Raw genomic sequence first — 13,677 nt, forward strand, 5'->3', positions numbered from 1 at the left:
GGTAATAAACTCCTCCAGGTTTGACAGGAAAACTTGGGTTTGAATTGCTGCTTTATGCAAAGGGATTGCAGGAAGACCACAGCCAGTCCAAATGAATAGTAGTTGGAACTCAGAAAACATGAGACGAGGGTTCTCATGAGCTCATAATCCAAACTGATACCTGCTCCAGTATAAAACTCTCTACTGTGATTCATGAAATCCTGAATGTTAAGATAGACAATTCTTGGTCTCTTCTGCTCTGTAGACAAAAATCCCAAGAAACTACAAGTGATCTGAGTACCCCAAAGATTCAACAGACCTAAACAAAGATGATGACACAAAGAGCATTAAAGAGCTGACTACCCTTACGCAGGACTCAAAATCACCCTACCAGGAAGAAAAGGCATCTGCTACATTATGTGCATGTAGCAGCAGCAGGAAAGTGACACAAAATAACCTGACTCTAGGAAAAGCTCTTCCCACCCAAATGCTTGAACAAAGCAACAAAGGCCTCACAAATATATTACCTTAAAGCCAGCTTGCTTAAGAAATTGGCCAAGCTTACTTGTAATTTCCTGAAATCTTTCCTGTTGCCAACTGACCTAAAATAAAACACAGATTATGATATGATAATAAAATTATAGATTTTAACCATGACTTGAACATACAGCTGCATGTCATCAATTCTGTAGTAGAAACAGATGTGTGTTTATAAACATGAGATTTCCAGGTGCATTCATACTTGAATATATAAAAGCATACACATTAGCAATTACTGATCGCAACAAGCCCTTTTAATTTCAACAGTAACTTTTTTTTAAGTTTACACAAAATTCAGATTCAGTAAGATATATTCACTACAGTAGTAACTTAAGACATAAATAGTAATCTTTAACACACTTTGCACATTTAAATAAAACTATTGAGGTCTTGACCTAAATGACCACCAAGATGATCTTACAGATTCCACTGAGATCAACTATTATGTGAGACTTCCACAAGTACAAAAGGGACCCCTGCTCATTTTAGTACCAAAATTAACCTTCTGTATTATGGGTGTATTTTGAAAATACACCCATAAATAAAAAGAATGGCATCATAAAGTCTAAACATAAAGAACAGAGCTGGAAAGCAAAGAAACAACGCTTTATTATAAGTTACACAATACTGATCCTTAAACTTAATATCTACAAATCCAGACAGATGCCCCTCACTTAAATGAAGAAACTAAACGTGTACCTGGTCCATTTTATTGACAGCAACAGCCAACTGTGTCACTCCAAGAGAGCGCACTAATAATCCGTGTTCTCGAGTTTGTCCACCCGTCTCAAACCCTGCCTCAAACTCTCCTCTGCTGGCATCCACAACCAAAATTGCCACATCAGCCTACATTATAAAGAAAAACAAACAAGAAAAGTGGTTAAGAGGTGGAAATAATCTGGGTAAATACCTCAATCAGTAACATTTCACACAAAATGTACTTCACACAAAAGGAATCCTGATGTGCTCCAAATGCAATCGAAACTGCTCAGTCCCATCTGTATCATACCCACTTTGGTGAGATACTATGGCACTATGTCATCTTACGTCACAAACCAGCACCTCCTGGTTAAACACAGGACTCACAGCTGGTTTGGGGAACCTGTCCCCTTCAATCTACCCACTGCAGATGCTGCACAGATCTAAACAAAAGCAGCCTATGCTCAGAAGCTTTAGAACACAATGTATGAGCACAATGTCCAGTTCTCTCTGCCATAGTCTGTACACTGCCCTCTTAGTGAGAAGCTGCAAAAACTACAAACAAATCACCACACTACAACTGGGACAACCAGTTGTACTGTACGCTGGATGTGAATGCTTCACAGTCCACTCAACACACTGGAGCATGCCAAAATCACAAAGTGACGGAAGACAAAGTAGCCTATTTATCAGCTAGTCAAATCATCTGCCAAAGCATTAAGAGCAAACAGTCTATAGCACTGCACAAAAGTCAGCATGTAAGCACTAGGAAAGACACAGATCTTGCTGTTAGCCTTAAATGCTGCTAATATTTCTTGTACTTTTCCTGCTTTGGTAAGTAATTGCCAGTTAGGTCATCATCATGTACTAAGTGATGGCAACAGATGTGAACAAAGTACTGGTGTCAACAGGCAGGCGTAAGACAATTTCAGAGGACTGAGGAGATGGACATAATGGAAAGAGAGAAGAAAAAGTGGTACTTTTTCCTTAAATGCTTATGCTTCAGAATTCCAGGAAAAGGAAGAGAGTCCTGATTCTGAACTACCCTGGCCTCATCTTAGGCATGAAATCCCCAGAGCTCAGAGACAGCAGGAGTGTGAGAACAGGAAAAAGATAACTGATGAATTTCCTCAGAGCTCCCAGCCTCAGAAGTGCATTGCACTGAACTTCTTCAAAAAAAAAAAAAAGAAGACATTCTGCATTTTCTAAATTATAAAAACAGTACCTCAAGGACTTATTGAATGTGTATCAAAGGCCAGATGCTGGCCTTGATAAGGCTGATTTGCATTTTGCGTAAGAGCAGCTGGTGGTTCACCTCCTAACAGCATTCTCCACAATAAAAAGACACTAAAGCCATTTCCAGCCATTGCTTCAGCACTGAGCCTGCTCTAACAGGCAACAGAAAGTTGCCAAGTTTCAGTGATTCCTTAACAGGCTCCAGAACAGACCAGTCCCTCATCACCCTGAGAGCTGGAACACAGAGATACCAAGCTTTGTTCAGTCAGCCTTGCCTTCGGCTGGACTGACACAATTGCTGGGGGATCTGCAACTCTTCTCTTAATACTTCTGCATGTATTGCTTTTCCCTCAAAAGCAAAAAAACTACTTAAACAACAATTGTAAAAAAATAGCACATCTGAGTAAATATTTTCCACTGCTCTGAAACCAAAGATTCACTTCTAATTTTAAAACTCATAAAATTGCTACAACACATATTCTGCCATATAGATGGCTGTATAAGCACTATACCATAATTTGCAAACTTCTGACTACTCTGCAGGCTAACCACAAGGGTCACAAGGTCTGAATTCTCACCCAGGCTCTGCTTCAGAGCTAAGGCAGAACTTAGGACAAACCAATCTTCCTACAGTGCAGTTCTCTATCTAAGATCATACTAGCAGTACTCATCCAAGTACTTAACAAAGATCTTCAGATATAACCCATATTTCAGACAGTTATGACACAGACAAAGCAAAAACCTATACACAGCTTAGCTTTTGAAAAAATTATTAAATCTCTACCCTGGAGAATCTATTATATTATTTTAAAAAAGAGTGCCTTTAAGTGAAAAAAAACCCCAACAAAACACTCCTTTTATATCATGTAACCATGTTATTTTTGCCCCCACCTCTGAGGTATTATTTCCACAAATAATAATCCATAGGAGGCTGGTAAGTGCCATACTGATTTCAGTGGGTAGTGTCCAATGCAACTGACTTCACCTACTGTTCCTAAAACAAGTGGCATGCAGTCTCTGCAAATATCTTCTTGACAAGATAAATGTATTCTGTATAAACTTTGTTATCTGTTTTCTCAACCCCTACAAAACACACTGTAAAACAGAAAAATGTGTTTTGCTTGACCTACAAATCCTTTTTTTTAAAGCTCAAAATCACTTAAAATCTTAACCTACAATGTGACTTTCACAGAACTACTCATTGAGTAGCCATATATCACATCTGAATAGCTTTCAAAGCCCAAGTGTGGTTTTATCAAACTGCAACTTACTATTAAATTACTTGCATAATAAAACCCTTCTCCCAAACATTAGCATCAAAAAAAAAAGTAACTACCTTTAATGTTTAACAAACACATTATTTTTTAAGTTTAGAAAATGCAAAGAGAGGTTAACACCATCAATGATTCCATTCTATCTTTAAAAAGAAAAAAAAAAAACAATTTAAGAAGAAGCTACAAATAATACTGATATTGGAAAAAGCATTTTAGACCATCTTTACCTGTGCAGCTCCTGTGATCATATTTGGAATGAAGTCCTTGTGGCCTGGAGCATCCATCAGTGTAATTACTTTAGTTGGTGTCTCGAATTTGGTCATACCCACATCCATTGTCACTCCCCTTAAATAAAACATACATGCAATGCACTATTAAAACTGCTTTAAAACTTCACAGAGACATAAAGTAAGCTATTAAAAACACAACCATGAAATTATACCCTTCATATCTTTCACTGATTTCACCTTCACCACAGGGATACCTGTATGTTGGAAGAGCAAACCTCTAGAGCTGTCTTTTAGTAAATCCAGTTGTGAAGAAAAACACCCAGAATTCCCGGTACTACCATGCACCCTTAGATTGTGTCCCAACAAGCACAGCGAAAACATGAAAATTGAACTGTGTATTTAAATCATTACTAATTATACTTTTGATATTTAGTTCTTCAGAAAAAGTTAAGAGAAACACAGCTGAGCTTAAAAAAATAGGTGGTATAAGACTATAGAGATACAGTTACACATTTGCAAAGACGCACTGGCAGAGCTCCTGATTACCAAGGAAGGATCACAACACACTTGGACTCAGTTCCACATCTCGCTACCCTCCACATGTTCTGCATGACACACAGGATAGGATCCATCTCATCAAATGCAAACACCTACCATGCACATGTCTGTATCTGGGTTAGCCATCTGCATCTCCCTTTACAGACAATCAAGACAGACAGGAACTTTCAAGGGACAAAACATCTTGTAGTAGAAGATACTTTTAGTATGCTGCTTCCAATCACCAAAAAGTCCCAACAACAAAATAAGCCCCCAAAAATCCCAAACATTTACAGATTATTGTAATTGATTGTAATAATGCAATTTTAAATTTCATAGTTCAAATTAATAAAGGCCTTTTATAAAGCATATAAATATTGCTAATTTAATTAATTTGTAGATTTTATTTAAAAAGTAATGTAAGTCACATGTGATGAACTGACATTTCAATGCTTAGTTCATCAGACTAATATTTTCTGACAAATGCTGTTCTTTCACAGAAAAAAAGGTAACTCCCATCAAAATGTACTTCTACCTTTCTCTTTCTTCACCAGTTTCATCCAAGACCCATGCATAGGCAAATGAAGCTTTACCAGCCTTTTTAGATTCCTGTTCGTATTTGTGCATCGTTCTTTTGTTCACATTTCCCAAAAGGTAGAGCAAATGACCCATTAAAGTACTTTTGCCTGCATCAACATGTCCTGTGGAAGAAAATAAATATTACAGTAATTTTATTCATTTATGTAATTTAGGTCTAGCACAAGAAATATTCTAAACATATGAACACCACATGCACTGATAATGCTTCTGTAATCCATAGAACTTCACAATCCTGTGAGACACAGAGACACAGGAATACAGGTTATTGTAACAGCAAGTTAGCATATTGTAACAGCCACAAAGCATCTCCAAATTCATGCTAAAAAGAACATGCTGCAAAAATGAAACCAAACCAAACATGTTCTGTATGCTCAAAGGGACTCTAAGTCAACCTCACTGTTCAAGTCAAAGACACTCAATGTACTCCCTCCAAAAGATGCAGAAGCAACTGCAAACATTATGAGATCCTCTTCCCTGGAGTGAAGACAGCTTAGCTTCTGTATCACTTCCAGATTCAATCAACACAGTTTTTAAACTTTATGTTTGTCAGAAATGTAATTTAACAGTATTACCTATTACCACCAAATTCAGCAGTTGCTTTCCTCCTTGTCTCTTCTCCAACTCTGCTTTCACATCTATTTGTGGTTTTGCCTTGCTTGACTTTTTTGATGGAGTAGGCACCATATTCTGCTCTTCTGAAACCTGTACTACTTGGGGTGAAGGAGTAGATTTTGAGACAGCTTCAAGTGCCCCAGAAGCTACACTGGCATCTTCAGGTAACAGTCCTTTCTGAGGTGTATTAGTGTGGCCATTTTCCTCAGCAATCACGCTAGGGAAAAAAAATACAAAGAATGCAAATGGCAAAGAAGACATAGAAATAGAGGACAGACATTGAGTTTTCCATTCATTATCATGTAAGCCCCAAAGAGTATGTGATAAGCCCATTAAGGTGGAACTGATAAGCACTGGATAAAAACTGCACAGATACCAGCTCTGAACATCTTGTCTGAAAAGCAGCACTGCTTACAAAAACAAGATAAGATGAAATCTTGTAAAATACATGAAACAGATAAACAAGGATAAACAAGCTTTCCATAGACCCTTCCTTTAACAGGAAGGGAAAGGACAATTATGCAGAACAACCACAGAGCAGGTTTCCTCTGAACTAGGAGCCCAAGTCAACTTCGAAGCAGAGATCCTGAAACAGTTTCCATGTACAGTACCCTTACTACAGTTCAACATAGTAATGTTTTATTCTGAGAACAGCAATATAACATAAAGAGTTGATATTAAGCACATGTAAGCTGCAATTTAAAGTGCAATGCTTATACAGAACTGTAACAGATGAGTTAAGATTTATCAATATTGAAAAAAAATTGTTTCATGCATCAAACAAGAGACCCAGGACTAAAGAGATTTGGATTCTCAAACTCCATCTTTCTAACACCCTGTTCTGCTACAAATCACCATACTAATCCTAATGGTAAATAATCTCAAATATATTATTTTCTTACACTGTCTCTTTTTATCTCCATTTTATAAATGAACATATTTTCCTGATCGACACAAGCTTTTGGAGAATGTACAATATTATTCTTTATTTGTCATAGCAAAGATGATCACTAAAAACAAACACTAAGTAACATTTTAAAGACAGCAAAAGCTTTCTTACTGCCTGATAGAGATGCATGGTGAGGCATTAATGTAAGAAACAAGACTGGAACAGAAGCAGTTATTACAGACCTGCCAACATTCTATCACAGCAAATATCAATATACAAACCACTGTTTATACAGAAAATAAAAATCCCTACAAAACACTATACTTAAAATTTTATCCAAGGGGAAGAAGCTTCTTCCCCTGGAAAACTGGAAATCCTTTCAAGTTCAGTACAATCATGCTGCAGACTGCTTTCTCTAGAACAGGTTCATGCAGGCTCTCAGTCAAGAGTTTCCACATCCACAGTGAAATTTTCACTCTCCACTTTTTGTTTACATGCCACAATTAACTACCCAGTTTAAATCTTTTAGACTTCTACAAACAAAACTATTTGTTTTGGTACTTCAGAATCCCACATTGTGACATCTCAGCTTTTATTTGACATTACTTCTCATTTTCTGTCTGCGTAGGAGTATTTGCATTGCATTAGTCCCTTTCCATTACACAGATCTCATGGAACAACACAGCCTCAACACGTTAGTCTCCTAAAGAAAGCTGTTGAAGAGTTATGATCTAAAAATTTAAATATTATAAATGTTCAGATCAAATGCAACTTAGTCTCTCATTAGAGTAATAACTAACATGTGACATTTTATGGCTCCCCCTTCTTCCCCAGTTTCAGAACCCACCTGTATTATCAGTACTGTAGCACACTGATTGATTTTGACACCTTTTCATAAGGCCCAAAGCCAAGTTTTTCTCTTGATTGTGAGACCAAAACAAAAATTCCAACACTCATTTTTTTGGCTACAAAATCCAAGATCAGGTTCTAGTCTCAAGGCTGAATACCCAGGGTTTTTTTCCAAAACCCAAGGTCAGGTTCTTGCCTCAAGGCTGGATACCCAGGCATGCTTCCCAAATTAGCTAAGCAAACAACCTGTTTTATGCCAGCCATGATGTTTGCAGGGGTACAGATGGTACCTGTGCTTCTGCATAATGAATGGGTAGACAATTCTGTATAAAGTCGATTTGATATTAAATAAAATATAGATGTATAAAGTATTTTTATATTTTTGTATTAAGTCTTTTCTAAAATTTTCTACAAAATATTCTAAACCACTTGTAGGAGAAGGACAAGTTTCTATCAAGCTACTGCCTTGGGTCACACAATCTTGACATTCTAGAATTCACACTACAAAGCCAACTGTTCTGTATCACCAACTATCACTCCCATGTTACAGATAGCATTGCAGCTTGACAAGCTGAACAACCTTGATAACACTTGATTCTTTAAACTAAAACAATAGTTGGTCATCATTGCTTTACATGTAGCAATGAAGAAAGTTGATTACACACAAATTTTTCCACAGGGAAAAAAGTCACTACAACTATGCTTTCTTTTACTGGAAAAGGTAAGTGCATTTCTATAAGGCTGAACAGAAGGCTCTGCCTTTAAAATTCTTTAAATAGTACATTAAATATTATCTAAAAACCTACTTTGGAATGGCAAAACAATTATTTTCTCCAATGTCTCTGCAGGGAAATTTTATTTCATGAAAACAGACTGGAAACAATCAAGTTGATAGAGGGTAAATATACAGAGAATTGTGATAAAGTTTTCTACATATTGTAATAAGGTATTAAAAATCATCTGAATGATGTAAAGTATAACAAATAATTTTTGTCTCAATCATTTATGAGAGCCTCATATATTTACAATTAATTTGCATTAGACAACTTTAATCAAGATTAAGACTCTTCCATCTGTTTTCCCTTTCTTCAGGCAAACCAGTTCAGTCTCAGCATAACAACTAGCATGTTCACATTGAAGTACCAGGACTAGTGCCAATATGCAAAGGTCACACTGAAATGCAAATATGGTATTTTACATTGGTATCAAGTTTTCTTCCTTGAAAGTCTAATATTTGAAGTTCTGGAGAAAACTATTTGTATAAGAAGTCATATCAAAACAGCCTTTACAGCTGGCAATAGCTTTGTCTCCTTTTCAATGTATGCATTTCTTCCCAAACCAAATTTTCAAAAGTGAAAAAAAAAAATTAAAAGGCAGTTATTTAGATGAAGCTGAAAGTAATGCGACCCACAAACATAACTCTCCTATTTTTCTATAGCTTTCCAAAATATATTCAAACATTGTCACATCAGTCTATTAACAGACAAGAATGTATTTTCATAGAGAGGTTATTTGCAAGCCTCTAAATTTTATTTCATTAAACTAGGTAATGATTCTTTTTCTAATGCCATATGCTAAGATCTTCCTGCAGGCCAAAGCCAATGTCAGTAAGGATTCCCCAAAACAGGATGGATTATGTGTGATCGAATTCAAACTACTCACAGCACCTGAAAGAACCATGGTTATCGCCAGAGACCAAGTACTCTCTCATTTCTATGTAGCTTTTATTGCAACCACGACTGCTTAAGGCTGCCAAATAGCTTTTGGTTTGGGTGGTGCAAAGAAAAAGTGCTAGATACAAATGAAATTAGTGAAACAAAGCTCCAGCCATCATTAGGCCTTGCTACTTTTTCAAGGGTATAGTATTTGAACAGTCAGTACACTGCCAGAGTTTAAAAGTTTGAGATATTACTATGTTTTGGAAACCTGGAAACAACTTGTGCCACAATAAACCTAGACCTGCCGTTTCAGAGAAGAAACATCAGAATGGAGAGAGCATATGATCTACTTACAGACTACCCCTAATAACACAATGCAGCTTTTTGCTGACCGGTGTCAGAGAAAGGGAGAGCAAGTTTATTGCTAGGTACCTAAGCAGGAAAGCAAGCAGGTTAAATTCCAGTCTCATGGAAGTACATGAAAGAAATGCAATAGTAAGACCCTGACAGTTGGTTATACTTCATGGCAACCAGATGAGCAGTTTACTGAAAGCTTGATAACGGCTCAGAAAAATGCTAAGGAAATCTATTTCTGACAGTCAATAAACAAAAATGAATGACCTTGGAAATGCTCTTCAGCTAGCCTCTTCCCACAAGGTTTTACTATATTACTGAATTTAAAACCCTGTCAGAAGGCAGTACTAGTGTGTCACTAGTGCAGGCAGTTGAGAATATAACCAAGCCAACTGCACTAGAAAGCACCTTTGGTAGCAAAGTTCCAGCTTGGTCTGAGCCATGACGACCTATGATATGAAGAAAAATTTATATTGGAGGAAGATCATTTCCTAAACCATTGCTTGCATCATTGTTTGAGAACTTGATGGAACTCTCAAAAGCAGTCTCAGTTTGTCAACCAGTGCTGTCTGGTAACATGGAGCCATTGATTGATTATGTAACTCAACTTCTTTGAATGGACAGCTATTACAAACCTTGCACATGCACTGAGATGATGTACTCAAGAAAGCTTGACCATCAGCAATTCAGGCACAAATCTCAAAACAGCATATCACAGCTCTTTTGGAAATCAGCAAACAAACCAAAGCCTGGCAGGGACCAACATTTAGTAAAAATTAAAACTGCCAGGCCAGAAACTTCCTATGCTGTCTTGCCAACAAGGATCATAACAGTAAACTGAATGTTATGGTTACGTTACTGTTTCCTGGGGAATATTAATAAATACAACATATGTTGTTATAAGACATGTTAGAAGGCATTCAATCTCCCACAAGTATTGAAAGGTTCACACCACCACATATTCAAAGAGGAACCTGAAAGCTCATCTGCTCAATATTAACTCTTCAGAATTTAGCTTTTAAACATTATTTTCAATCTTCTAGTCTCGATGCTGGGTGAATTATTTTTACACAACCGACTCTTCTGGAGTACTTACAGTCATTACAAAAACGTCTACATTTATTTCCCCTTTCAAAATTATTAATTACAAAATATTGGTCAGACTAGTTAAAATAATCAACCCTTTTTTGGTCACAACTTCTTCTGGCTTCCTTTATTACTTAACAGAAAGAAAAAGCCCAGTAAACAGTTTTGCTAGAGCACCAGTTTACCAGCAAACTCCATTTTCTGCAGACAATCCCACTAAAAATACCCAGCAACAAAGGCAATCAATGCTCAAAGCAATTAATGACTTCTAATAATCCATCCATTTCAAATAAGATTCACTAATTAATATGAGGTTATACCTCAGAACAAGACTGAATCATAGACTGAATAATTAGTCAAAGAATGGGAGTTTTTTGCTAATGCAAGGCCACTGCTTTTAAAAACATGATCCAAAAATTACCTTTAAGATCCCATATGGGTAACAACAAAAACTAGTTCATATGTACTATACAATTTCCTTCTAATGGTATCTGCACCGGCACCATACAAGCACTTTGGAGTAATAGTAGGGGGCACAGTTAGATGTTTTATAATCCATTAAAATGCTTTGAATAATTTATACTGGTGCTTTTGGTCAGTGGCATAAGCTATATACCTAAAAAAACCCCTGTTTTATTATAAACATCCTGCAGCAAATTAACAATAAACATAAAGAACTTATAAAAAGGGTCTAAGGAACAAGTCTTTCTTAGGTGTTAATAAACACAGATTCCTTCTGTTTCTTAACAGGTTATCCTTATCCTGCCATTAATCCAGAAGGTAACTGCAGAAGAAAAAAACCAACCCTAATACTCATTAAATTGAGGTGGAGGTTCATGTTTAGAAATAGATGATTCCCTGCTTCTATCAAGTCAATGTCATAGGCCTTGGCAGTGCCTCCACAGCAGTCTGTTAGGCAAAAGAAGAAAGGAGGGCCTCATCAGACTCCTTGAAGGAGGGGTCTTCAAGACACGCAGGTAACTACCATTTAAATTGTATCTTCTTCCATATTCATTGATTGGCCGTGCTCCAAATCTCATGCTCGTTTATAAATCATTCAATTTCTTACCTATTCCTCCCACTTAAAGCTAAATACCTAATGTATTTCCAATTTCTACAGTAAAAAGAAGTTTGTTTTCAATTAGTATTTCAGCAGTACCACTGGTAAGATGAATTAAAAACCATCTTCACAATCACAGAATGACAGCATAGTTTAGGTTAGAAAGGGCCTTTAAAGGTCATCTAGTCCAACCCCTCTGCAACGAGCAGGGACATCTTCAACTATATCAGGTTGCCCAGAGCCTGGTCCATCCTGATTTCAAAAGTTTCCATGGGTGGAGCATCCACCACCTCTTTGGGGAATCTGTTCCAGTGTTTTAACACTCTCACTGTAAAAAAACTTCCTTACATACGATCTAGACTCTCTTGCAGTCTAAAACCATTACACCCTTTGTCCTGTTAGAACAAGCCCTCCTAAAATGTCTGTCCCCATCTTTCTTATACACTCACTTTAGCTACTGGAAAGCTAGAATGAGGTCACTCCAAAGCATTCCCTTCTTCAGGTTGAGCAACTCCAGCTTTCTCAGGCTGTCTTCATAGGAGAGGTGCTTCATCCCTCTAACAATCTTGGTGGCCTCCTCAGGGCCCACTCCAACAGGTCCATGTCTTTCCTGTGCTGAAAACCCCGGAACTGAATGCAGCACTCCAGATGGGGTCTCACAAGAGCAGTATTAAGGATTTATCTAGAGGATTTACTCACAGTTCCTGAAGGCTTAATCTTTTTTCAGCCACTTAACTGTAAGCAAGCATGATACAAACTATGTCAGTGACCCTATAAAGAAGCAGAATGGGTGAGAACCATGTTGGAGACAACCACCTCTCATCAGAGACTGAGCCATCACTAGCCTATCCAAGAAGTACTTAAGTCTACAGATGAGGAAATATTCCTCTTATCTCCTCCTTCCCTGTGGAGCAGGCACAAATGCTAAGTAACAGAGATACAAAATTCTGTATTTGCTCTTTTTTACAAAAAAAACATTTTAAATAGCCATTATTACAGATTAAACTTTTAAAAAATCAATCACAACTACATAAAATTAGCTAGCAGATCTTCTTCACTCACTGAATATTCCTTTCTTTTTCTAAACTTCTATCCAAATTAAATTACTACATAGAAGTCCCCATGGAAAACTCCAGCTTCTCAGAAGTTTAGTAAGAACATAAGAGATGAAGGTGCCTGGAACTTCATGAGTCCAGTTGTCAAACCCAGAGTCACTGACTAGTAGACAGCAAGTGAAAAAAAAAATTACACTTCCTTTATATATTGCAAATCTCAAACAGTACAGACAAAATATTATGCAAGTCCCAGAAATTTTTCATTTGGAACTTATTGCATCTAAGGAGATTGAATGATAGTGATGTCTTTTAGCAATGACATTTAGTAGCATAAAGGAATAATGACATCAGTTTCACACCTTATATTAAATGTGCTTAAGTAGATGAAACTGTTTGTTTTCCATTCAGTTATCAAACATGCACAAGATACTTTAAGATAAAGACTATGCTGCCCTCTTACTCCCAAGAATGCTTTCCAGATCAGAAATACAAACCCTGCAGGATGAGGTTGGGATGTTGGCACTTACACTTGAGAATTTTTTGACCTCAGGATGAACTGTGGAATTTCTTGCCACAGATTAGATAGCTATTGTAAGACTGGGTTCAAAAACAGAATAAGGGTACCTAAGTAAGAAAAATACTTTAACCATTCTTAATAGAAATAGTCAAAAGCAAAAAATAAATAAAAATTGTGGGGAACCACAGAACACTACACAATATGTCATGGACCATATTCCCAATATACATGCCCTGTCCTTATATATTTCTTTAACTATTCATTGCTGTAGGTAGACTCTGATTCAGATGTCTGTCTTCTTGCTCTCATGAGACATCCCCCTTAACAGTTCCAAGTCAGGATAAAATTAGAACCACTAATTTAGCTATAGCACACGTAGGACCAAACTCTACAACAGTTGTACCCTGGACACCTGTTAAAGTTAATAAAAGCTGCAGAGGAAGGCATGATTTAGCCATAAGTGATTGTTTTCCCCATCAACTATTCTTAAATATATTACTTC

General features: G+C 36.9%; 1 protein-coding gene across 4 annotated transcripts in view; it reads right to left on the bottom strand.

Annotated features, from left to right (window-relative positions):
• HBS1L (HBS1 like translational GTPase) overlaps nt 1-13,677 on the bottom strand; it is a 58,194-nt gene that overhangs the window by 11,219 nt on the left and 33,298 nt on the right. For all 4 annotated transcript variants that reach the window (XM_041469804.1, XM_041469805.1, XM_041469807.1 and 1 more), the window contains 5 exons: nt 5,668-5,924; nt 5,031-5,196; nt 3,956-4,073; nt 1,219-1,365; nt 507-581 (listed from right to left, as the gene is read on the bottom strand). In XM_041469804.1, the coding sequence (XP_041325738.1) occupies nt 507-581; nt 1,219-1,365; nt 3,956-4,073; nt 5,031-5,196; nt 5,668-5,924 (763 nt within the window). The remainder of the gene's footprint in view (nt 1-506; nt 582-1,218; nt 1,366-3,955; nt 4,074-5,030; nt 5,197-5,667; nt 5,925-13,677) is intronic.

This window comes from Pyrgilauda ruficollis, unplaced genomic scaffold (assembly GCF_017590135.1).
Source record: "Pyrgilauda ruficollis isolate IOZ18807 unplaced genomic scaffold, ASM1759013v1 scaffold24, whole genome shotgun sequence".
NCBI lineage: Eukaryota > Metazoa > Chordata > Aves > Passeriformes > Passeridae > Pyrgilauda > Pyrgilauda ruficollis.